Source organism: Tursiops truncatus, chromosome 18 (genome assembly GCF_011762595.2).
Source record: "Tursiops truncatus isolate mTurTru1 chromosome 18, mTurTru1.mat.Y, whole genome shotgun sequence".
Classification (NCBI taxonomy): Eukaryota; Metazoa; Chordata; class Mammalia; order Artiodactyla; family Delphinidae; genus Tursiops; species Tursiops truncatus.
In genome coordinates, this window is record NC_047051.1 from 8,548,222 (window position 1) to 8,575,854 (window position 27,633).

Below are 27,633 nucleotides of genomic sequence, written 5' to 3' on the forward strand. Positions count from 1 at the left end.
GAGATTCCTGCACAGAGGATCAGTGCCAACCAGCACTCACCAGCCTGAGAGGCTTGTCTGCTCAACCGCCGGGGCGGGCGGGGGCTGGGAGCTGAGGTTCAGCCTTCGGAGATCAGACCCCAGGGAGAGGACTGGGGTTGGCCGCGTGAACACAGCCTGAAGGGGGCTAGTGAAACACAGCTAATAAGGAGGGAGTCCGGGAAAAGTCTGGACCTGCCTAAGAGGCAAGAGAACATTGTTTCGGGGTGCGTGAGGAGAAGGGATTCAGAGCACCACCTAAATGAGCTCCAGAGACGGGCGCAAGCTGCAGCTATCAGCGCAGACCCCAGAGACAGGCATGAGACGCTAAGGCTGCTGCTGCAGCTACCAAGAATCAGTATGTGCAAGCACAGGTCACCATCCACACCTCCCCTCCCGGGAGCCTGTGCAGCCTGCCACTGCCAGGGTCCCGTGATCCAGGGACAACTTACCTAGGAGAACACACGGCGCCTCAAGCTGGTGCAACATCACACCGGCCTTGTCGCTGCGGGCTCACCCCGCATTCTGTACCCCTCCCTCCCCCCAGCCTGAGTGAGCCAGAGCCCCCGAATCAGCTGCTTCTTTAACCCCGTCCAGTCTGGGCAGGAAACAGATGCCCTCAGGCGACCTACGCGCAGAGAGGGGGCCAAATCCAAAGCTGAACCCCAGGAGCTGTGTGAAAAAAGAAGAGAGAGGGAAATCTCTCCCAGCAGCCTCAGGAGCAGTGGATTAAATCTCCACAAGCAACTTGATGTACCTGCATCTCTGGAATACCTGACTAGACAACGAATTATCCCGAAATTGAGGTGGTGGACTTTCGGAGCAACTGTAGACTTGGGGTTTGCTTTCTGCATCTAATTTGTTTCTGGTTTTATGTTTATCTTACTTTAATAGTTAGAGTTTATTATCAGTGGTAGATTTGTTTATTGATTTGGTTGCACTCTTCCTTTTTTTTTTTAATATATAGATATGTATATTTTTTTCCTTGTTCTCTTTCTGTGAGGGTGTATGTGTATGCTTCTTTGTGTGATTTTGTCTGTATAGCTTTCCTTTTACCATTTGTCCTAGGGTTCTGTCTGTCTGGTTTTTTTTTTTTTTTAGTACAGTTTTTAGCGCTTGTTATCATTGGTGGATTTGTTTTTTGGTTTGGTTACTCTATTCTTTCTTTCTTTTTTCTTTTTTTATGACTTTTTAGCTTTTTCATGTTTAATAATTATTTTTTATTTTAAGAACTTTATTTTATTTTTTTCTTTCTTTCTTTCTTTTTTTCTCCCTTTTCTTCTGAGCTGTGTGGCTGACAGGGTCTCAGTGCTCCAGCAGGGTATCAGGCCTGTGCCTCAGAGGTGGGAGAGGCGAGTTCAGGACATTGGTCTACCAGAGACCTCCCGGCTCCACGTAACATCAAAGAGCAAATGCTCTCCCAGAGATCTCCATCTCAACGATAAGGCCCAGCTCCACTCAACGCCCAGCAAGCTACAGTGCTGGACACCCTATGCCAAACAACTAGCAAGACAGGAACCAACCCCACCCATTAGCAGAGAGACTGCCTAAAAGCATAATAAGGTGACGGACACCCCAAAACACACCACTGGACACGGTCCTGCCCACAAGAAAGACAAGATCCAGCCTCATCCACCAGAACACAGGCACCAGTCCCCTCCACCAGGAAGCCTACACAACCCACTGAACCAGCATTACCCACTGGGGGCAAACATCAAAAACGTCGGGAACTACAAACCTGCAGCCTGAAAAAGGATACCCCAAACACAGTAAGTGAAGCAAAATGAGAAGACAGAGAAACACACAGCAGATGAAGGAGCAAGGTAAAAACCCACCAGACCAAACAAATGAAGAGGAAATCGGCAGTCTACCTGGAAAAGAATTCAGAGTAATGATAGTAATGATGCAAAATCATGGAAACAGAATGGAGAAAATAAAAGAAACGTTTAACAGGGACCTAGAAGAACTAAAGAGCAAACAAACAATGATGAACAACACAATAAATGAAATTAAAAATTCTCTAGAATGAATCTATAGCAGAATAACTGAGGCAGAAGAACGAATACGTGACCTGGAAGATAAAATAGTGGAAATAACTACTGCAGAGCAGAATAAAGACAAAAGAATGAAAAGAATCGAGAACAGTCTTTGAGACCTCTGGGAAAAAATTAAATGCACTAACATTCGAATTATACGGGTCCCATAAGAAGAAGAGGAAAAGCAAGGGACTGAGAAAATATTTGAAGAAATTAGTTGAAAACTTCCCTAATATGGGAAAGGAAATAGTCTATCAAGTTCAGGAAACGAAGAGCGTCCCATACAGGATAAATCCAAGGAGAAACACGCCAAGACAAATATTAATCAAACTATCAAAAATTAAGTACAAAGAAAAAATATTAAAAGCAGCAAGGGAAAAACAACAAATAACATATAAGGGAATCCCCATAAGGTTATCAGCTGATCTTTCAGCAGAAACTCTGCAAGCCAGAAGGGAGTGTTAGGACATATTTTACATGATGAGAGGGAAAAACCTGAAAAAATTTTCAGATTTCACAAAAATCTGAAAATCTCATTTAGATTCGATGGAGAAATAAAAACCTTTATAGACAAGCAAAAGGTAAGAGAATTCAGCACCACCAAACCAGCTTTACAACAAATGCTAAAAGAACTTCTCTAAAGAGGAAACACAAGAGAAGGAAAAGACCTATAATAATAATAAATAATAAAGATTAATAATAAACCCAAAACAATTAAGAAAATGGTAATTGGCACATACATATCAATAAATACCTTAAACGTGAATGGATTAAATGCTCCAGCCAAAAGACATAGACTGGCTGAATGGAAACAAAAACAAGACCTGTATATATGCTGTCTACAAAGACCCACTTCAGACCTAGGGACAAATACAGACTGAAAGTGAGGGGATGGAAAAAGATATTCCATGCAAATGGAAGTCAGAAGAAAGCTGGAGTAGCAATTCTCATATCAGACAAAATAGACTTTAAAATAAAGACTATTACAAGAGACACAGAAGGACACTACATAATGATCAAGGGACCAATCCAAGAAGAAGATATAACAATTGTAAATATTTATGAACCCAACATAGGAGCACCTCAATACATAAGGCAAATGCTAACAGCCATAAAAGGGGAAATCAACAGTAACACAATCATAATAGTGGACTTTGACACCCCACTTTCACCAATGTACAGATCACCCAAACTGAAAATAAAAAAGGAAACACAAGCTTTAAATGATGCACTAAACAAGATGGACTTAATTGATATTTATAGGCCATTCCATCCAAAAAAGCAACAGAATACACTTTCTTCACAAGTGCTAATGGAACATTCTCTAGCATAGATCATATCCTGGGTCACAAATCAAACTTTGGTAAATTTAAGAAAATGGAAACCATATCAAATATCTTTTCTGACCACAACGCTATGAGACTAGATACCAATTACAGGAAAAAAATCTGTAAAAAATACAAACACATAGAGCCTAAACAGTACACTACTAAATAACCAAGAGATCACTGAGGAAATCAAAGAGGATATCATAACCTAGAAACAAATGACAATGAAAACACAATGACCCAAAACCTATGGGATGCAGCAAAAGCAGTTCTAAGAGGGAAGTTTATAGCAATACAGTCCTACCTCAAGAAACAAGAAACATCTCAAATAAACAACCTAACCTTGCACATAAAGCAATTAGAGAAAGAACAAAAAAACCCCAAAGTTAGCAGCAGGAAAGAAATCATAAAGATCAGATCAGAAGTAAATGAAAAAGAAATGAAGGAAAGGATAGCAAAGATCAGTAAAACTAAAAGCTGGTTCTTTGAGAAGATAAACAAAATTGATAAACCATTAGCCAGACTCATCAAGAAAAAAAGGGAGAAGACTCAAATCAATAGAATTAGAAATGTAAAAGGAGAAGTAACAACTGACACTGCAGAAATACAAAGGATCATGGGAGATTACTACAAGCAACTATATGCCAATGAAATAGACAACCTGGACGAAATGGACAAATTCTTAGAAAAGCACAACCTTCTGAGACTGAATCAGGAAGAAATAGAAAATATGAACAGACCAATCACAAGCACTGAAATTGAAACTGTGATTAATAATCTTCCAACAAACAAAAGCCCAGGACCAGATGGCTTCACAGGCGAATTCTATCAAACATTTACTGAACAGGTAACACCTGTCCTTCTCAAACTCTTCCAAAATATAGCAGAGGGGGGAACACTCCCAAACTAATTCTGTGAGGCCACCATCACCATGATACCAAAAACACACAAAGATGTCATAAAGAAAGAAAACTACAGGCCAATATCACTGATGAACATAGATGTAAAAATCCTTAACAAAATACTAGCAAACAGAATCCATCAGCACATTAAAAGGATCATACACCATGATCAAGTGCAGTGTTTCCCATGAATGCAAGGATTCTTCATATATACAAATCAATCAATGTAATACACCAGAGTAACAAATTAAAGAATAAAAACCATATGATCATCTCAATAGGTGAAGAAAAAGCTTTTGACAAAATTCAACACCAATTTATGATAAAACCCCTTCAGAAAGTAGGCATAGAGGGAACTTACCTCAACATAATAAAGGCCATATATGACAAAGCCACAGCCAACATTGTCCTCAATGGTGCAAAACTGAAACCATTTCCACTAAGATCAGGAACAAGACAAGGTTGCCCACTCTCAACACAATTATTCAACATAGTTTTGGAAGTTTTAGCCACAGCAGTCAGAGGAGAAAAAGAAATAAAAGGAATCCAAATCAGAAAAGAAGAAGTAAAACTGTCACTGTTTGCAGATGACATGATACTGTACATAGAGAATTCTAATGATGCTACCAGAGAACTACTAGAGCTAATCAATGAATCTGGTAAAGTTGCAGGATACAAAATTAATGCACAGAAATCTCTTGCATTCCTATACACTAATGATGAAAAATCTGAAAGAGAAATTAAGGAAACACTCCCATTTACCATTGCAACAAAAAGAATAAAATACCTAGGAATAAACCTATCTAAGGAGACAAAAGACCTGCTTGCAGAAAACTATAAGACACTGATGAAAGACATTAAAGATGATAGAAACAGATAGAGAGATATACCATGTTCTTAGATAGGAAGAATCAACATTCTGAAAATGACTATACTACCCAAAGCAATCTACACATTCATTGCAATCCCTATCAAACTACCAATGGCAGTTTTCACAGAAGTAGAACAAAAAATTTCACAATTTGTATGGAAACACAAAAGACCCCGAATAGCCAAAGTGATCTTGAGAAAGAAAAATGCAGATGGAGGAATCAGGCTCCTGGACTTCAGACTATACTACAAAGCTACAGTAATCAAGACAGTATGGTACTGGCACAAAAACAGAAATATAGATCAATGGAACAGGATAGAAAGCCCAGCGATAAACCCACACACATATGGTCACCTTATTTTTGATAAAGGAGGCAAGAACATACAAGGGAGAAAAGACAGCCTCTTCAATAAGTGGTGCTCAGAAAACTAGACAGCTACATGTAAAAGAGTGAAATTAGAACACTTCCTAACACCATACACAAAAATAAAATCGATTGAAGATCTAAATGTAAGGCCAGACACTATAAAACTCTTAGAGGAAAACATAGGCAGAACACTCTATGATATAAATCACAGCAAGATCCTTTTTGACCCACGTCCCAGAGAAATGGAAATAAAAATAAACAAATGCGACCTAATGAAACTTCAAAGCTTTTGCACAGCAAAGGAAACCATAAACAAGACCAATAGACAACCCTCAGAATGGGAGAAAATATTTGCAAATGAAGCAACTGACAAAGGATTAATCTCCAAACTTTACAAGCAGCTCAGGGAGCTCAATATCAAAAAAACAAAGAACCCAGTTCAAAAATGGGCAGAGGGCTTCCCTGGTGGCGCAGTGGTTGAGAGTCCGCCTGCTGATGCAGGGGATGCGGGTTCGTGCCCCGATCCGGGAAGATCCCACATGCCATGGAGCGGCTGGGCCTGTGAGCCATGGCCGCTGAGCCTGCGCCTCCAGAGCCTGTGCTCTGCAACGGGAGAGGCCACAACAGTGAGAGGCCCGCGTACCACAAAAAAAAAAAAAAAAAAAAAAAATGGGCAGAAGACCTAAATAGACATTTCTCCAAAGAAGATATACAGATTGCCAAGAAATACATGAGAAGGATGCTCAACATCACTAATCATTAGAGAAATGCAATTCAGAACTACAATGAGGTATCACCTCACACCGGTCAGAATGGCCATCATCAAAAAATCTACAAAGAATAAATGCTGGAGAAGGTGTGGAGAAAAGGGAACCCTCTTGCACTGTTGGTGGGAATGTAAGTTGATACAGCCACTATGGAGAACATTATGGAGGTTCCTTAAAAAACTAAAAATAGAATTACCATATGACCCAGTGGTCCCACTATTGGGCATGTATCCAGAGAAAACCATAATTCAAAGAGTCATGTACCACAGTGTTCATTGCAGCTCTATTTACAATAACCAGGACATGGAAGCAATCTAAGTGTCCACTAACAGATGAATGCATAAAGAAGATGTGGCACGTATATGCAGTGGAATATTACTCAGCCATAAAAAGAAACGAAATTGAGTTCTTTTTAGAGAGGTGGTTGGACCTAGAGACTGTCATACAGAGTGAAGTAAGTCAGAAAGAGACAAACACCATATGCTAACACATATATGGAATCTAAAAAAAAATGGTTCTGAAGAACCTAGGGGCAGGACAGGAATAAAGACGCAGATGTAGAGAATGGACTTGAGGACACGGGGAGGGGGAAGGGTAAGCTGGGATGAAGTGAGAGAGTGGCATGGACTTATATATACACTACCAAATGTAAAATAGCTAGCTAGTGAGAAGCAGTTGCATAGCACAGGGAGATCAGCTCCGTGCTTAAGACCACCTAGAGGGGTGAGATAGGGAGTGTGGGAGGGAGACGTAAGAGGGAGGAGATATGGGAGTATATGTATATGTATAGCTGATTCACTTTGTTATAAAGCAGAAGCTAACACACCATTGTAAAGCAGTTAAACTCCAATAAAGATGTTAAATACAAAAAGAAAAAACCAAGAGAAACATTAGAGAATCATGTAAGCATTTAGGAAAAAAGAGTTGAGGTCCATACCACACTAATGGAAATAGTTATTGGAGTTGAAATTTGAGGCTGGTCTACCATTTTTCCAGGCCTTCTTAGGGTATGAGCTTGAAAATAAAGCATTCTGTGTTGCTCTGTTTCCATTCCTCATCCCTTTTTTTCTTTATTCTGGCAAATAATCATAATAATAGTAGCAGTAAGTATAATAATATAATGACTGTAAATAATAATTATACAATGTCTGTTAATAAAAATTATGCTATTTGGGGGACTCAGATGCTTCCTATAAAATCCCAGGCACAGGGCTGCAGTAAACGGAAACCATGCACCAATTAGAGTTTCTAATCTAGGCTTGCTTTATCAGCTGGGAAGTCTGCCAGTCCTGTAAGTCTGCTTTATCGGCTGGCAGAATTTTCCTTACACTTCAGGCCAGGCAGGGTCATCTGTTTTCCAACAGATATGAAAATAATCCCAGCTGTTTAAGACATCTGGTGAGCATGTTAGAAGAGCTATTTAAAAGACACTGTGCCACACATGAACAATCAGATCACTAGGCTTTAACTCTGTCTAGCCATCGAGGATGTCATTTGAAGACTTCTCTTTCCTTCAGCTGATTGGAAACCACTGTACAGTGAAGTCCTCTCTGAAGTCCTTGTACATCCCATGCAAAAGGACTATGGAAATGGAGAGAAAATAAACTTATGACTTCCCACAAGAGCAGAGTATTTTAGAAATTCACATATATGTGTTTTGTTTTTCACAAAATACAAAAAAGTTTCGTATTTATTCCTAACAAACTTAAAAACACATGCTAAAAAGTAATGTCACAGAGCAAAATTGCTGTCTGATTATTGTCTTTAGTTTATAGAGAGCATGGATTCTGCCTGTTACATTTCTATTCTGACACAGTTACTGTTCCAGGAAGGAATTACTTCTACGCTACTTTGCATTTTCATTATTGTGTTTGTGTCCTACGATTGCGTTAATTTGGTACCAATTTTATATTTATTCTCAGGGGACTAAATCGTCAAAATTTGAATATGCTGTTATATTATATCACAAGTTATTTGAAAGATTTGATGTGTAGTTTAGTTTTTCCATAAAGGTTATTGATAAATATGTGGTTAAGAATCAGTTATCTATTTAAATAAGTAAAAATTGAAATAATTTGTCACTGAATTTATATTTTTCCTTCATATTTTACAACAGGATATAGAAGGTATTAATTACCTTTAAAACATTCATATTCTCAAGAAAGTAAAAAGAAGATAATCTCCATAGAGATCAGGACCATCAGAGTAATTTTAAAAATCAGAAATGGGTGCACAATTATATAGATTTCAGGATTTTACTTGACATTATGAAAGACTTATTTTTGGAAGCATTTAATTAAAAAAAAAATCAGGGGTGGGCACTCTTGAGAGGAGAAGCATAACTCAACAGAGAGAGAAACTTCCAGATGTCATGCTTGTTAAAGGCACCGTTAGTTGTATACATTAAAATCCCATTTTTAAATGCTGAAGGTAGTAATGACTGCAATGTGTTTCTTACATACTAATGTGTCTGGGCAATTCAGTGTCTTAAATGCAGCCCACAGGGGCCAAACCCCATGGAACCCAGCTGAATGGCAAGACATATGATAGCAATAGAATGCTATTGCTATTGGCATTTTTCTTTCCAGATACATACCTCTAACTAACACTTAAATCTTCATAAGTTCTCGTAGAACTGGCCAAGCTATAAAAGGCATAAACCTTTAGGAATAATAGGGAACCATCACCAGGCAGTGATTCAGAAGGCATTGATTTTAGTCTTTGTTCACATATTTGGCCAATTTTTAAAAATTTTTTCATAACCTTTGACTTACGTTTAAACTTTGTCTTCAAATTCCAGGGGTGAGAGAAAGCCAAAAATAGATCTTTTCAGGACCTGTGTTGCTGCTATTCCTCGACTGCTTCCTGATGGGATGTCAAAACTTGAACTTATTGACTTGCTGGCCAGGTACGTGAGAGCTGTAGTGGGCATTATTTGATCAAAATTGATTTGAATCATTTGTCATGATTCCTCAAAAAATAGAATGATTATTAAAAATGGACAGATATTTACTAATTCTGGGTACTATTTGGAGTTCCCAGGAGGAATAAAGAGATGGTTTTGATTTGGGGCTTTTTGTTTTTTTTCCTGCGCTCAAGGGGTTTAAAATTCAATGTAGAAGCAATCCGTAAGGACATAAGGTAACTAGCAATCCAAGGCTTGAAACTGTGCAAATTAATGGCACCAAAAAAATGTGATACATAAAAGCAGAGGGTAGAAGGATTACTGTGGACTGGGGACGTCAGCAGATGACTCCCGGGAAATGGTGGAACTTGAATGGCCCTTCGAAGGAAAGATAGGATATAGAAACGTAAAGAGCCCTTTGAAGGAAAGATAGGATGTAGAAATGTAAAGGGAGTACCATGAGGACAAGCACAGAGGTGGGACCAGGAAATGAGGAGATGAGCCTGGCTGGGAAAAAGTTCATTCAGGATGTGATTCCCAATCTGTGACCAGCACACCCCCAGGGAGGCAAGAAGGTGGGTAACAGGGATCCTCAGCGAATTTTTGTACTTCACTTCCATAGATCATACATTTATGCCGCTCCCCATCTTCCGTAAGAATTCACGGTCCAACTAGAACCTAAAGTTAACTTGCTTTGCTTTGAATGAAAGTATATTATCGTAGTTAAATAAGCTTGACTTTTCTCATGCTGATCTGAAGTTCTAGCTGACAGTTATGCATGTCTTTAATTTAAAAATCAAAAGTGACTTATTATCTAAGTGCATTTAGAAGGCAAAATCATTAGAAACGGGGTCCTTGGAGGGAATGGAATGAGGAGGAAGACAAGTCATGCTTGCTTTGAAAAAAAAGAAAGAAAAAGGATTTTAGAAAACCCAATGATAAAAATAAATAGAAATAAGACTTTAGAGGTAGATATTTAATTAATCTTTACTATTAACTGAGGCGTTTGGACTAATGGAGTTTCTAAGCAGGAGAATAACATGATAAAAAATGTCATTTTGGCTGGTTAATCTGATAATGGTGGAATAGAGGAAAGACCAGAGAAGGATAACAAATATTGATGCTGATTGGATGATAGATGCTTTATACATAATCTTTTACCCACATCCTCTAGCCTTCAGAGAGCACCCTTCCCATCAGTATCCAAAAAGTAGCCCAAGCCCTGGTCCCCCGTGACTGCACATCGCCCGGTGGCCGGCCAAGGCTCTGAGTGTCCCCGTGGTGCGCAGTGCGTCCTGGCGATCCTGGTCGTCATGCTCTCTGCTCTGCACAGCCGTTTGGACTCCTGTGCAGAGGGGACCAAATCCCATGGTTGATCACTTCCTGCTATCAGTTAATAGCTTTCATAGCCTGCTGTCCTTCCCCATTCTCTTCACTCCAAGTGTGGACAAAGCCACTCCTTTCCCTCTTCTGGTCACACTAGCTCAGGATAGTGCTGGCTCCTGAGGTTTACTGGAGAGCCATTGCTTTGATAACCACCGTGTCAAGCTTTGGTGTTCCCTGGCCACAGCCATCTACCCTTCTAGCTGACTTTTATCACCCATGACCTATAACCAGTTCTTTGCTACAGTCAGCCATCCCCAGGCCATGGGTTCTTCTTTCTTCCATTCCATGTGTAGGATGAGTTTTAAGAATATGAACTTAAAACAAACTACAGTCTAGGCTTTTGCTGAAGCCTAGCAATCAGAATGTGAGCCTAGAGCACCTTATCCGAAGTAGGGGAGCAGTGGGGAAAGAGGGAAGGGCAAGCCTGCATCACAAAGGGGCTTCCAGTTCTCGGGGAGGACAAGATTTAAGGAGGAGCGAAGGGTGGATTCCTAGTGAATAACAGACATGGGGATTTGGGGGTTGGGGAGCTGAGGAACAAAGAGACCAAGATACTATAAAGGGCCGTCCACGCTACTGTGGAGTCTCCCAGGATGACGGGGAAGTGCTGTAGATAAAGAAAAGCTGTGAGCCAAGTGCCAGAATTACCCAGAAATGTACAGGAGCAGCCTGTCCATTTGCCGTGGACAACAATGAGGAGGATGGTGTGACTAGGAGACAAGTATTTGCACAGAGGAGGGGAGCTGAGTGAAAGGGCTGCAGGGGGCGTTGAGGAACGAAGGGAACGCCATCTGAGAGATGTGCAGGAGGCGCTCCCCAGATGGGAATAGTACTGACTCCTCTGGAAATCCTGATTTTTGCTTCCCTGCTTTACCATTTTACTAGCCATTGTGATGCTGGCAAATTACTGGGTTGGCCACAAAGTTTGTTCGGGTTTTTCCACGAGACGGTACAGAAAAACCCGAACGAACTTTTCGGCCAACCCAATATTTAACCCCTGTCTTTTTTTTCCTTGGTAGAATTGGAATAATGCTGCCTAGCTCATAAGACTGTTGAAAGGGCAAAATGACGTGGCACTTTGGTTAATCGGAGAGAAAATGTGTCAGCAGGGAAAAGACAGTTCTCAGTGAAGCTGAAGTAAAGGGAAAGTTCACTTATTTCATTGAAGTCCTAATTGGTGATGATTATATAACTAAGCCCTTTGAAATGCTAAGTGTTTGAAATGTCATGCAACCTTCTGGTACCGTCTCTAATGCTGTTTTGCTGTAAGTCTGTGTGGGAGACGCTTACCTCTGGAATCACCTTGGTAGCCTCATGCAGTGACGCCTGGCTCTGCAGCCGCGGTGCCAGGCTTGTCAGGAGGGAATGCTGTGAGACCCGGTTGGAATGGCGGTGCTATTTATAGAGCCCCATGTTTATTATTATGTACATTCTTACAAAGCCCAAAGCCATGGGTACTGTTTTTATGAGGGGAAGGAACAAATAAATATACTTGAGAGTTCGAGTCTTAGGGCAGAGTTCAGAAAATGACGGAACTTATATGGGAAGCCTGTGAAGAGGCCTTTTTCATAAGCTTCAAAAGAAGCCAGAGGCCGTTCTCCTCAGGGGAAGGATAACTTGGAGAGCTGGCCCTCACACTGGGTCCATGACCCTATGAGAAAACGAGCCCCTTCTAGATCTCAAGAAGGTCAGAGGACAGAAGTGAAGGAATTGAAGAGCAGTCAGTGTGGGTTTCAAGTCTTGAGTCACTCTGTCCCCCTGTAGTCCAGTCACATTTGGATTCACTTGCCTCCTGACACAGTCTGGTCAGAGAGGTGTGAGACCTTTTATTTCAGACACTTCCTGGTTGCATCCATGGTGCTTTTTTTACTGGAGAAAATCTTGGTTTTCTTCATACTTGGCAAAATAAGACCCAATGCCATGCAGGCTCACCTGCCCCTCACAGCTCGGTTCCCCGAATAAGGAGTGTTGACTGAAAAAAAATGCACAACGTGAGAACTGTGAGTTGAGTTAAGTTTTATTTGGGGCAAAATGAGGACTATAGCCCGGGAGACAGCGTTTCAGATAGCTCTGAGAAACTGCTCCAAAGAGGTGGGGGCTGCTCAGGATATATGTGATTTGGTGAAGGGGGAGTACGTGCAGTCAAGCACATATTTTTTGCAGAAAGTTTCTGCTAGTCTCGTGAAGGTTACAGCTAGTCACGAGGAGCAGACATCACCATGAAGGATTTTAGTGCTTTTCTAGATACAAGGAGATGCAAGAATTGGGCTCATAAAATCTTTTCCTGAAAATATCTAATTATCTGAAGACCCGTTCTGCCAGTTTTTCCCAGAGCACAGAGCGCCTCATTCCTGATCTCCACCCTGAACTCCTTTCAGGGGGTGTCGAAGGTCAGCAGCTGCAGCGGCTCGTGATTTAATCCTTGTAGAGGCAGGTGGCAAGTGCCCATGGCAAGAGCCAGTTTGTAGGTGACAGGAGTTTCAAGGTTATGTCCCCCATAACTGCCCCCAGGCTCCCTTCCCAGCTGTTCACGTATTGGCTAAATACCCCAGACACTCTGATCTCAGAGTTGTATTAGTATGTTTACCATAACAATGGCTTACGGACTGAAACAGACAAAGAAGGTGGAGCTCACTTTTCTCCTTGGCAGTCGCCATCATTTTTCTCTGTCTCCTCCCAGGTGTTTCCTGCTCTACCCTTGACCACAGGAAGGACCTTTTCCCCTAACAGTCTACAGGCTCCTGTCCTCTGTCCCTTCCTGCAGCACTGTAGTTGCACTAAGGGTTTGCTGTTCCATGTTTGCCCTCCTTTCAGAAATCTGAAATAGGGTTGTGAGAATTAAACAATGCATATAAATCACTTAACGTCGTGCCTAGAACACAGTAAGCTCTCAGCAAATGTTAGTTATTATTTTTAGGCATCTTTAAACATGAATAACATATTATGCCACGATGTACAATGCACTTTCATATACTTTATGTTGGGAAAGCTGGGTACATATGCATTCCTATTTTCGGACAAAGAGATTGAACTTCAGAAGAGTAAAGTTGGTTGCCCAAATGTACAGAATTTTGCAGAAGCCAAATAGAAGTGACAGATGTCATTGGTTTTATACAAAATGGCAAACATTTTGTGCAGTGTTTCTTTACAACTTGTGGAACTTTCTGAGGTAATGCATATACAATTTCATGATCTTTAGTGGTATCTGAAAGCTATTAATCATTTACTATTTATCATTCAGTCTTCAGCCTTTGTGTAGCGGAGGGCTGCTAGCTGTTTTGAGTAGCTGGGTGAGAACTGTAGACTCAATTGCATATATTGCCTCGATAAACCACTTAATCTTATTACTTTATTTTAATTGAGATGCAATTCAAAGCCCTGTAGATAGGTGGGAGCTCATTCTTTTTTTTAATAAAGTTCCCATTTTATTTTATTTATTTATTTTTTCGGGAGGGGGCACGCCACGCGGTATGTGGGATCTTAGTTTCCCGACCAGGGTTGAACCTGCACCCCCTAAATTGGAAGCACGGAGTCTTTTTTTTTTTTTTTAACATCTTTATTGGAGTATAATTGCTTTGCAATGGTGTGTTAGTTTCTGCCGTATAACAAAGTGAATCAGCTATACGTATACATACATCACCATATCCCCTCCCTCTAGCGTCTCCCTCCCACCCTCCCTATCCCACCCCACTAGGTGGTCACAAGGAGCACGGAGTCTTAACCACTGGACCACCAGGGAAGTCCCGGGAGTTCATTCTTTAAAACCTTAGAGAAGAAGTTTCCGCCACTTCTGGTGAACATGCCAGAGGTTAACAGTCCACTGGTCAGCAAGTCTCTCCTTTTGGAAACCTTTGTCTCCATTTCTTCCTCTGCTGCCCTTGGTGACGTTATGGGGCAGCAGGTCCCTCACCGCTGCCTGATAACCTTGTGTCAGTCCTGCCAGAGCTGAGAGGAGGCTGTTCCTCCTAATGGATCTTTTCTTCTGGGTATAGTTTGTGAATTTGAAGTCACTCCCTTTTCCTTCATGCACCTCTAGCAACAAAATTCTTCAAAGCGACTGAGCTGATTCCATCTGAACCTGAGCTCACCTTTACGAAAGTGGTTCTGTTCAGTCATTTGTCTGATCTGACCAACCAAGAAGGCAGCCTTGCTCAAGTTCTGGGTTTTCCCCCCTTTTACCCACATCCTTACTTAGTGTAAGTGCCCCTCACATCACACCCTCATCCTAGATCACTCCAAGCAGGGCCTTGGGACTGTTGGCTCATGCAGAATGTCGCCGCCTGGTTAATCAGGCCAGGCTGGTCCATGAGCCTCATGGCAGCTGCTGGGGAAGGACAGATGCAGTTGATGTTGGCAATAACAGTTTCTTTTGGTATGCTTCACTTCTGTGTCACGGTGGAGTCCCTTCAGGCCCCCTTGGTGGTTTTGTGTGTAACCATATACTCGTGACCCCATTTTAAGCTCCTGGAAACCAGATCAGCGTCTTAGAAATTTTTCTTCGGGTCCCCCAACCTAGTCAGACTTCCTGAGCTGCCTTCTCTGAACGTCTCTCTTCTCTTTGAATTGCTGCCACCAGACTGTCACAGGACTGTTGTTTATTGTCATCGCAGTTGTTCACAGGCAAGAACCTGTCCTTTCTTTTCTGGCTTCTCAATGGGATGACCCTGCAGGAGTTTGGGGGATGTCCTCTCCTCAGCCACTCCTTGCTCGCTGGACCAGCAGGCATTGTGAGACTGTAAATAGGTCGGCCAGCATCACGCAGCTTCCCTGCACATCCTGCATCCTCAGGATGGCTGAGCATCTTTCTCCTTTAACTGAATCTTCTTTTCCTTTTTCGTTAACTAAAATTCTTTTTCCTGTTTTCTGTTTTATAATGTTAAATCCCATGCGCCTCACAAGATGATCTGTGATTATCTGGTTAAAATCTAACAAAAGTAAAAATGAGGAAGATCTGGGTGGAAGAAACGGCAGCTGTATCTGATAGGCAGCTCCCTACTTAGACTCTCTGAGGAATGACACAGGGGCGGGGCTCTGGCTCTTCTCGCAACTTCTTCTCCTTCTCCCTCGCCTGTTGCCACTCAGACTTGCCTTGATACGTTATTTTCACTCCATCTCAGTTCTGTGACACTGGACCTTTTTCTTCCACAAATATTCCACGTTTATTATCAACTGGGCCTTTTATTCCCAAAGCTCCCTCCCCTCCCTGGTCCTGTCTCTTCGTACTCCAGGAATATTTTTGAGCGTTCTCACTGGTGAGGCATGTGAATACCATGATTTCAAGAGGAGTGGTCACCAAAAATAGCAAGAGCTGCACCGCTTTGGGGTCTCAGAGTCCTTAAAATGATCCTGCACTGTTGGTTTAAAGTTAAGGCAGCCTCCAGATTTCAAATTGCGAATGATGCCAAAGTTAGACGAAGAGTAGAATGAATCTCATTGGAAATCTGGAAGTATTGGCCCTTCTTTAAAAGCTTCATCTAAATAGACCATGGCATGGTCTTTATTTTGACTTTTGACCCTAAAGGTATGTGCTTGCCTAGTTTCATGTGTGTAATAAAATAGCGCAAACTGGGTGGCTTAAATAACAGAAATTGTCTCACAGTTCCACAGGCTAGAAGTCATCAGGGTTGCTTCCTTCTGAGGCTGTGAGAGAGAATCTATTTTCTGCCTCTCTCCGAGCTTCTGGGGGTTTCTGGCATAGTTTGGCCTTCCTTGGTTCATACAAGCACCACCCTAACCTCTGCCTTTATCTTTACATGGTGTTCTCCCTGTGTGTGTGTGTCTCCAAATCTCCCCTTCTTATAAGGACACCAGCCATATGGATTTTACCCGACTCCAGCATGACCTCATCCTAATTTAGCTAATTGCATCTGCAATGACCTTGTATCCAAATAATGTAATATTCTCAGGTGCTGAGTGTTTGGATTTCAACATGTGAATTTGGGAGGAGATACAACCCGTAACAATGAACAGTACCATTACCATCAGTTAACATTTGCTGAGTGCCTCCTGTTCCTGTCCTTAAAAGGTGGTTCATCATCTGCAGAAGCTTATTCTCTAAGACATTCAGGACAGGTATAAATGTAATAAATTGGAACAATAAACTTAAGATGGAATCATGACCTCAAGTGTTTTCCATAAATTAGTGTTTTCAAACCATGGGCTGCAAAGGTGACTGGAAGCTGCTTGTAGATTGAAGGAATGTTTCCTGTCACATGGGGGGCTTCAGGTCCTTTACCCACCTTCAACCAGAACAACTCGGTTTTTTCTTTTTAATAAATAAATAAATTTATTTATTTACTTATGGCCGTGTTGGGTCTTTGTTGCTGCGTGCAGGCTTTCTCTAGTTGCGGCGAGCGGGGGCTACTCTTTGTTGCAGTGTGCGGGCTTCATTGCGGTGGCTTCTCTTGTTGCGGAGCACGGGCTCTAGGCACACGAGCTCAGTTGCTCCGCGGCATGTGGGATCGTCCAGGATCAGGGCTCGAACCCCTGTCCCCTGCATTGGCAGGCGGATTCCTAACCACTGCGCCACCAGGGAAGTCCCACAACTCGGTTGTACTATATACTAGAGTTCTACATAAAATTTTTTGAAAAAAAAAATGGAGCTGCTGATTAAAATACAAAGAAAATTTGTAAATTCCTTCCTTAGTCCTTAACTAGAAGCCCAGGTTAAAGACCTCTGTGTGTTATTTCAGCAACTATGACCTACTTAACAACTATAGACTTAATAGCAAGTCTGCCCTGAAGAATTAGCTCAGCTCTTCCTTCTCAGCAGTTTTGTAGAGCTTAACTTGCTTTTGGAACAGAAAATATATCTTCCCTGACTTGGTATATATCTGCTCATTAATGAGCTTTTTTCTGGTTTATATTGTCAAATTTGGACCAATTAGTGTACTTTATACTCTAGAGAATAAGAAGGGTATTCAGTATTCAGTTTTTGAAATACTGTCTATTCAAAAATATGTAAGTGTATCAGACCTGTTTTATGGAGAAAACTTTGGATTAAAGATGAGAAGTCCTGGGTTGGAATCCTGGACTTTGAGGAAATCCCTTAACCACTCCGGTTCGCAGTTTCTTTTTCTGTTGGTTGAAGATGCTTCATCCTGTTTAATTGGGGCCCCTGTTGACTTGGCCAGGTTCTTCTTTGACACTGAACAATTCCAGGCTGCTGAGTGCTGGAGATTCTGTCTCCTGGGTAGCTTTGCTCTCCATCTCTCCCTTCTTTACTACGTCTCTGCCTTGGGTCAGGCCCCCGCCACTCGGTGCCTGAGTCACTGCAATGACCTCCCAGCCGGTCTCTGCCCTCAGTCTTGTGACTCCTCCAAGGCAGCCTGCATGTTCCTGCCTAACTTTCTTTTCTCAGATGTGAATCTAATCATGTTACTTCCCCTGTAACTTTCTGAATACGGTTCATTTTCTTCTCATAGTAAGAGCTAACCTGTACTGAGTGCTTACTGCATGCTCCGTGTGGTACTAAACGCTGTTCATAGATCATCTCAATGAACCTCACAACAGGTTTATGAGATACAAGTACAGCTATTATCCCCATGTTCCAAATGAGGCTCTGAGGCTTAGAGAGGTTAAGTAACTGGCATGAGGTCACATAGCTAATGCATGATCAGGCATTCTGATCCCAGAGCACTCACACTTAACCTCTTCCTGCTGTGTTGCCTCCTTGGGTGGCCCACAGACCCTCCAGCGAGCCACTCCTACTCTCTCTCCAGGACTGTCTCATACCTCGCTCTTGCTAACACCCTACCCAGTAAACACAGCCATACCGTACTCCATATCCTGAATCTTAGGAGGGCTTGAATCTTAGGAGGACCTCAAAAGCATTTGTTTATTAAATAAGTGAATGAATGAATCTATAAAGCATGATGTTAACTATAAACGCTCCATACCCATGTTGAGATTTATTTAATAATATTATGATGTTCTGGCTTAAACCATAAATACACTGATATTGTTTCAGTTGACAAACTCAGGATTTCCCAACTTTGCCACAGTCAGCATTTTAGGTCAGAGAATTCTTTGTCATAGGAGTTGTCGTGTGCATTGTAGGATGTTTAACGGCATCCCTGGCTTCTACCTACTACATAGATACCAGGAGCACACTCCAAGTTGTGACAACCAATAATGTTTGTAGACGTTACCAAAACTCCCTTCGTGGGGGCCAAACCAATTGAGGACAACTGGCCTAACTTTTAATTACTCATTTTCACTGAACTTCTGGATGAGTCCCTTAGTTTCTCCAGGACCATCCTTAAAAGTGGTAAGGTTTGATACTAATTTGTTCTGTAGGCAGTAATGTATTAAAAAGAATTCACGTACAGCTAAGTGCAACATGGTATCTCGGACTGCATTCCGAAACAGGAAGGACATTGATGGAACACTGGTGAAATCTGAATAAAATCTGTATTTTAGTTAATAGCATCGTACCGATGTTAACTTCTCAGTTTTGATCACGTACCATGGTTATATAAGGTGTTAACATTAGGGGAGCTGAGTGAAAATTATAATAATATATTAGGGGAGAGTGACCCATTTTTCAGATACAGTAAAAGGCTCTGGCCTTAGATATGTTCCTTTACAGATATAGAAGAAAAACCGATAAAGTAAATGACTTCATTGTCTTTATTCATCTCACAGGCTCTCTATTCACATGGACGATGAACTGCGACATATTGCACAAAATTCTCTTCAGGGTTTACTTGTTGACTTCTCAGACTGGAGGGAAGATGTCCTGTTTGGCTTTACCAACTTCCTGCTCCGGGAAGTGAATGACATGCATCACACACTCCTTGATTCGTCCCTCAAGTTACTGCTGCAGCTCCTCACCCAGTGGAAACTGGTCATACAAACTCAAGGAAAAGTCTACGAACAAGCCAACAAGATCAGAAATTCAGAGGTGATTTTCACCCTTTGCCCACTAATTTATATTCTTTAAGTCACAAGTAGGTTGCAGCCCAGAGAACCTTGTGGTTCTTACTTTCAGCTACCTAGGAACTTGCTCCCTAGTGATGGCCCTAAGTTTTTCCATCTGCTTAAACTGTGGCCAAGAAATTCAGGGCATCGTGTGCCACCTCAGGTTAGATTTAGTAACATTAGCAAGGCCATTTACGGAGCAGAAAAGGATGTTTTTTTCAGAGAAGTATGATTATAAATCCGTTTGTAAGAGCAAATGGCCATAGGGAAGAGATATAGAGCTGGGGATGAATGTGGATCTAGATATGGATGTGGATATAAAGCTGGAAGTGGATCTAGAGCTGGATGTGGATGTGTATCTAGATTTGGATATGACTCTAGAGCAGATATGGATATAGATATGAATATGGATATAGAGTTGGATATGGATATATAAAAGTTAGCTGCCCACCAGTGTTTTCCCCCTAGTCAGCAACAGATTGGTTGCTTTCTCCAATATCCAGAGAAGAAAGAAGTCTTGTGGTTTCTTTATTCTCTCCTGCCTCAGTCCTGAATGGTAAAAATTAATGATGCCATGTTGAAGAGCAGGTTGAGGAGGAGTGTTGTCAAATGAGAACCAGGGCTGTGTGACTTGGTGTTGGCAATGAGCAGACAGAAAAGGGGTCTGGCTGGAGAAGAGCTTAGCTGAGGGTCTGAGGAATGTCGAGGCTTGGGAAGTATGATAGCGTTTAGGGTCCCAGATGGGCTAAGCTCAGAGATGAACTTCAGGGCATTGCTCCTTCCTTGTGTCCTACACTTGCCAAAAGATGACAGGGAGGAAAACAAGGATTACCTATGCTTGAAAAAGGGAGGCTGAAATGCAGGTGGAATCTGCCCTGTTGTCTGGCGTGCTTTTGTTTGAGACTTATTTGGTTTGGGAACTTTCGTAACCCATCTCATTAACATGCAAAACCCGGATTAAAATCTAACATGAAAAGAAGTCTGATTAGCAAATCAATGTTTGAAAATTCAATTTAGTAGTAACTAAAATAGAGAATTCTCTATAGAGAATTTAAGTAAAGCCAAATTAGGACACTTTAATTAAATATACAGTGTCATCTCAAATGGTATGGATGGAAGCAGTTTTGTTTTTATTCCTGCTAATAACCTTTGAAAAGTTATTCCTTATCAGAGGTAACAGAGGGCTGATGGTATTCCAAAGTGACAGTTGGTCTGAAAATAAAAAGGGATCTATGATATTTCATGAATAATAATGAATTCACAGACATGTGTGGTTCTAAGCTGGTATAATTTATTTTAGTATTACAAGGTCAAACATGCCAGAAGATGTACATAGAAGAGTGGCTGCTTCTTCCACTGTTGTTTTTCTGAACATAGAATGTTGTTCTTATTGCACAATAGCTCATTGCCAATGGCTCCAGCCACCGAATCCATTCGGAGCGAGGTCCCCACTGCAGTGTGCTCCATGCCGTGGAAGGCTTTGCTCTGGTTTTACTCTGCAGTTTCCAGGTGGCCACACGCAAACTGTCTGTTTTAATACTCAAGGAAATTCGAGCTTTATTCATCGCCCTGGGTCAGCCTGAGGTATGGATTATTTTTCTGAATTTTCCAATTCATATCTTTCAACAGTTTCAAAGTTTAGGTTAAAAACTGTAAAGAATGCATTACTATTTTATGTACTTTCATGTTCCATGATGTCAACAAATAATTTTTGATTCAGGGTGGGTTTTTTTTGTTTGGTTTTGTTTGGTTTTGTTTTTTGTGGTACGCGGGCCTCTCACTGTTGTGGCCTCTCCCGTTGCGGAGCACAGGCTCCGGACGCGCAGGCTCAGCAGCCATGGCTCACGAGCCCAGCTGCTCCGCGGCATGTGGGATCTTCCCGGACCGGGGCACGAACCCGTGTCCCCTGCATCGGCAGGCGGACCCCCAACCACTGCGCAACCAGGGAAGCCCAGGGTGGGTTTTTAATTATGAAATCGTACTCTGGACCTACAAGAGCTAAGTCATATATTCTGAGGGCACGAGAATAGACTATTCCTGATTCTCTAAGAGGTGGTGCTTTGTGAAGAAGTGAATCTTAGGCTTCATTTATAGATCACTTTCTTTCATAATGTTCAACGTACATAGAATTAAGAAGATATTTCATTTATATTAGAGAATGAACTTGAGAAAACCATGCATCCCATTTAAAAAGAGCAAGGTACCAAACAGTCTGGCTTACTGAAAATTGTTTAATCTCAATAGTGGTAGAAAAATGGCATCACAAGAAAATATGTCCACTTGAGATGGGAGAAGTAAGCTGTCTAATAACCATGACTGACTCCAGTTATTCTCCTGCACTCGGTCAAGGGCTGTACACCCTTGTTTAGATGTTAAGTTTCATTGCCTGTCGGCACAGGTGGCCAAACTCTCTCCACAAGTTGATGAAAGAAGGACCAGCTTTTTATGTGACATACTTCTTTAGAAAAATACTACTTTCTGTTTTCTTGTTTTAAGTCACTAACCTTGGTTTCATGATCCTTAAAACGATCAGTGTCTTCACAAAATATTTTCGAATGTATCCCAATCGTTTCTGTTCACATTTCTGCAGCAAGCTTTCTGATGTATTTTAGGACATCTCTGGGATCTGGTAAATGGATCTCTAGGACATGCTGCATTTTGATAAACCTCCATTAAGTCTCTAATTATGAAATAGCGATAATAATAATTACCATGTATATGTCAGGCAGTGAGCTGTGCTTTATACATATTATCTCACTGAACCCTCACAATAACTTAAGAATCGGTACTGTTATTTTTCCCATAGTGCAGATTCTGAGACTGAGGTTTAGGGGCCTTAAATGCCTTACCCAAAATCAACAACTAGGATGTGGTAGAGCTAGAATTGAAAACCAGATATACATGCCTCTTCAGCCCAGGTTCTTAACTGCTATTCCAGCCGACTGTGTTAAGAATATTTCTCATACGGTGCTTTCTTTGACCAGCCACAGCGTTTTTGTGTGTGTAGTTTTTTTTATTGAGGTATAATTGACATACAACATTATTAGTTTCAAGTGTACAATATAATGATTCCATAGTTGTACATATTGTGAAATGTTCACCACGATAAGTAGTTAATATCCATCACCATTCATAGCTACAGGATTTTTTTTTCTTGTGATGAGATCTTTTAAGATCTACTCTCTTAGCAGCTTTCAAATATGCGATAGTCTTGTTCACTGTAGTCGCCATGCTGTGCACTACATCTGCATGACGTATTTATTTTATACCTGGAAGTTTATACCTTTTGATTCCTTTACCCATTTTGCCACCCCTCCCCCCCGCCTCTGGGAACCAACCAATCCGGTCTCTGTATCTACAAGCTTGGTTTTTTGTTGTTTGGTTTTTCTTCAGCCACAACCTTTTTGAAACCATTCTCATTCGTACATGAATAAGGACATTCCGAAGCTTTCCTAGAAGGCTGCTAAGTAAATAATTTCATATTTCTGAGCCTTTCTATGATAAAGGATGGCAAACACACATGTTCATGTATATACGCACTATCATGTAGGAGAATTTCCTGTAAGATACTCTCTCCTGTGCTTTTTTCCAATTTGCTTCTTTTACCAAATAGCTGTGCACAACATAGATACTACAGAGAGTGTGTGGTCAGTCTCCTGTGCAGTTTCTTTGGGACTGAAATGCAATCACAGTCAACAATTTACCAGTTATTTTAGCAGATCAGTGACTTGAGTAAGTAGCATTTTCATGGCTTTTCCATTTTCTAAAATTAATGACAACGTGAACACTTTAGTGAATAATGTGTGATGCTGAGATTTAGATTCCAGTCTAAATAACTGTATGTGCATGAGTTTTTGAAATTCAGGTACGTGTCTTTTCAGTACAGTGTCAAACTAGAGCTCTAATTATCTTCCGCTGAAACTTGTCAGACTAAACTCAGAATCATAGGGAGTTTTACCCACTACCTTTCACCACCGTGGCACTCACTTTTCTGTGAGAAAACCCTTATCACTACCTTGCAAGCTGTTATGCTTCACATGCTGGACAAAGGCGGTGGAGAGGGTGGAAGGATTCGTTTTCCCATGGAGAGTAATCGTCTCCTTTATGTACAGGACGATGACAGGCCTATGATTGATGTCATGGACCAGCTAAGTTCTTCCATTCTCGAAAGTTTTATTCACGTAGCAGCTTCGGATTCAGTAAGTACACGTTTGATCCCGATGGTTGATAGTTCTTAAGTATAAGCTCTGGGCCTGGCTGGAAAAGAGACACAAAGAAAAATGATATGGAAGAATTCTGGGATTGTATGTCAGGTTAATAAACCAAAACAAAAGTCCTTAGGGAAACAAGACTAGCTTTTCAAATACTAGCTCAGGAGACCTTCAGATAAATTTAAATCAAAATTTGAGTCTGAGGAAGATAGATAAAGTTTTGCAAATTGCAATTTCAAGAATTGCTCAGGATTCTTTCAGAAAATTAATTTGCTTTATTTATTACACTTAATGCTATATAACCTATATTTATGTGTTGTTTTACAGTTTACAAGGTGCTTTCACATTTAGTATCTATTTTGACCCTCATAGGTATTGAAACTCAAAAATATTAAGGGGCAGGGCTGTAGTCACACAGAGTCTCAGGGCCTGGACTTGACCCTCTCTGGACTCTGAATCTCGTAGAGGTTTATCTGCTACACAAATACATTCTTTGTTTTGAAGAGCATATTGGCAGCTTTCAATTTCTGGTGAAGTAGAAGGAAAATTGAAACCGATTTTAATTACCTGATTTTTTTTTTTTTTAATTAGTAAAGCACAGTTATGGGACTTGGATTGATTTTAGCTAAGTAGCTGAAGAGAGGCAGGGCACATCTGCAGAATCCACATTGCCGATGCGCCTCGTATATTCTGATCAAATAACTATAAATGAATATAAACATATTTGACAAAGAGCTATAAATAAATATAAAACCTAAAGGCACGTGTGAGCTTTTTAATGACCTTTTCTAACCGAGAGTGAACACAGATCCCTATTTTTAGCAACCCTGTTCTTGCTTATGGTTGGAATATTAATGATAATTGCTAAAACTGTTAGCCAAGCAGTGCAGACCTTCACAGTGATAGTGCATACCTCTACCTCTTCTTTTAGAAATTCAGATTGTTTTGACACTGAATGGAAGAGTCAGGCGTAATTGTTTTATATACATATCTTGTTTCCCTGCAGATTATGTTCTGTTCCTGTGATTTTGTTCTGTGTTTATCAGAGTCTGAATCTTGAGCCTGGGTAACCAGATCAGCAGTACTGCACGTAGGAAGATGCACTGAAGGGGGAGAAGAGGCGTGGGGGGAAGTAGCGCCTGCTTTGTGCCAGGTTTTGACATCCCTTATCTCATGTCATCCACTTAAAGATTAAGTGCGATCAGCATTATAATTTCCAAGTCATATATTAAGCAGACAGAGACTCTGAGGTGTTCAGAAATGTTCCTATGTCAGGGGCTTTGGGCAGAGCCAGTGTCGGAGCCTTAAGTCTCTGGCTCTGCAGCTGAAGCTGCGCCTCTTCAGCCCATTAACCATGGAGGCCCCAGGTGCAGCACTCTGGCGCATGGGAACTCAGAGACCCAGCAGATAAAATGGGTCACTTTAAATGCCTGACAAACGTAACAGCGATTTTCTCTCCACGTACGACAGCTAGATTATTTGAAACTTGGTCTTCCCTCAGCTTTGATACTCTGGACTTAAAAGAGAATGAAATATAAGACATTATGTGGTATCAATATATAAATATATGTCTCTATATAATATAGATTAAATATGGATATAGATATCTTTCCAAAGGTTTTAGAATGTATTATTTTGGCTTGATATCATAGGACAAGAATAAGTAGGTATCTTACCTCAAAAATCATTAGTAAAATACCCTTCCTAAAAGAGATTGCACTTAGCCATCTCCCTAAGCCAGGGAGAGAATGTATTTCGGTCCAAGTAAAGGTAAACAAGATCATGGCTTTAAGAAAAAACACTAATTACAGGGATAATAACACACTTAGGAATCTCAGAGATTAATAACTTTTCAGAATTTTAAGTTGGCAAATCCATGGTCAAGTTCAAACTAGCTCATGTTGTATATTTGTTCGACAAGTATTTAGTGGGCAGCTCCTGGGTACTAGTGTGTGGGGCTGTGCGACATTGACCCCTGCCCTTAAACTCTGCACTTCCGCTGCCTGCGGTCTCCCATAGGAATGGCCGTGACCACAAACCCAGGTCCGGCGTGGGAGGTGTGGGTAGGGTGCTTCAGTTTCCGAGCTGGACCCATTGCAGAGGTGGATGGGAAAAGCGTCGTGGAGGAAGGGACATTGGGCTGAGGCAGGTCGAGGACGTGGAGCTTGCCGTTCAGCACCGATTCATCACCTGCTTCTTGCACCTGCAGGCGACCTTACCCCTGACCCACAGCGTGGACCTACAGTGGCTGGTGGAGTGGAACGCCGTCCTGGTCAACAGCCATTACGATGTGAAGAGCCCTTCCCACGTCTGGATTTTCGCTCAGTCTGTCAAAGACCCCTGGGTCCTCTGCCTCTTCAGCTTTCTCCGGCAGGAGAACTTGCCCAAGCATTGCCCCACTGCCCTCAGCTACGCCTGGCCCTACGCCTTCACGCGGCTGCAGTCCGTGATGCCTCTGGTGGACCCGAAGTAAGGGACCCCTACGCTTCCCTCTGTTTTGTTTGTTTCACCATTTGCCCTCTTACATTTTTGTTTTATATGTGAGATCGGGATATAATTCTCTAGTTTCTGACCATCTTACTACAGAAGTCTTCACATTGAGTACATACAGGTTAAAAGTTCTTGTCTAGAGCTAATTTTGTTTCCTCCCTTAATAATCATTATGATTGTCTGAGTATAGAATCTCAGCCCCTTACCGGTGAAAAGTTCTATTCAGCTTTCCATCCAATAGAGACATTCCCTGTCCAGACAGACAGTCCTTGACAGACAATCGTTCAACTCAGTTGGAGCGCTTCCCAGGATCTTTATTTAATAAGTGATACCTAAAATCCGGAACTTAGTTTCACTCTTGTTTTTGACTTCGTATTTCTAGCAGCCCAATTAATGCCAAGAAAACCAGCACTGCCGGCAGCGGAGACAGCTATGTTACATTGTGGAGAAATTACCTTATTCTTTGTTTTGGAGTCGCAAAACCCAGTATTATGAGCCCGGGACACTTACGAGCTTCCACTCCAGAAATAATGGCGACTACACCTGATGGTACCGTGAGCTACGATAACAAGGTGACATGACATGCTTCAGAAGAATTATTCTGTAAGGTTTTTTTTTAGCTTGTTTGTCTAGATTTCACAGTGTGAATTGCACTGTGCCTGCCATCTGGAATATATGGGATCAGATTTTCATCCTACACATTTCTAAATTCCATTGAGCGTTTGTGTGAATAATTTATTATTCCTCCCTGACAAGTGGGGAACTGAAAATAAAGGGAAGTTAAGAAACTCGCCTAAGGTCGTAGAGTGACTTATGTTTATTAGCGCCCTGAGGTTTGGTTCATGTCCTACAGACCACGTTTCTCTCACTCCTCACGAGTGTTCACCTTTAAACCGTGTCTTGATTAACTTATCTTGTTAAAGATGGTTTTGTGGATTTAAGTATTTAAAAAAAAAAAAAGGCTCTTATAATACGAATGTTCTTTAGAATTTGTGTCCCAGGTAAAAAATGCATTCATTGTGCTGTTTTAAAATTTATGTGTTTTTTTTTTTCCTGAAATGATGGCAGTGCCTTGGGATGTGGTTCAGTACTTTAAAACTGTTATAATGGAATCATCGTTTGATTAAAAGACGCATCAGTTATCATGTTACCTCTTTTTCACTTTTAACAACTTGTTTCAGGCCATAGGCACCCCATCGGTGGGAGTTCTGTTAAAGCAGTTGGTGCCTTTGATGAGACTAGAGGGCATTGAGATCACAGAGTCCTTAGTTTTAGGATTTGGAAGGACAAATTCCCTTGTTTTCAGGTACGGTAGTCTTAATGAGTTGTTCTAAACTCCTGTATACTGCTGCTCTCGTAGTTCCTGCTTCTAACTCAAGTTTGAGTTCGTGTTTGGCATGTGTCTGGAGGTCTGCAGGCTTTGCACAATT

At 41.4% G+C, this 27,633-nt stretch overlaps 1 protein-coding gene across 4 annotated transcripts in view; it reads left to right on the top strand.

Annotated features, from left to right (window-relative positions):
- Positions 1-27,633, top strand: part of FRY (FRY microtubule binding protein) — a 424,933-nt gene that overhangs the window by 294,011 nt on the left and 103,289 nt on the right. For all 4 annotated transcript variants that reach the window (XM_073795022.1, XM_033843712.2, XM_019936771.3 and 1 more), the window contains 7 exons: positions 9,090-9,197; positions 19,227-19,485; positions 20,904-21,086; positions 23,615-23,701; positions 25,923-26,182; positions 26,586-26,775; positions 27,385-27,509. In XM_073795022.1, the coding sequence (XP_073651123.1) occupies positions 9,090-9,197; positions 19,227-19,485; positions 20,904-21,086; positions 23,615-23,701; positions 25,923-26,182; positions 26,586-26,775; positions 27,385-27,509 (1,212 nt within the window). The remainder of the gene's footprint in view (positions 1-9,089; positions 9,198-19,226; positions 19,486-20,903; positions 21,087-23,614; positions 23,702-25,922; positions 26,183-26,585; positions 26,776-27,384; positions 27,510-27,633) is intronic.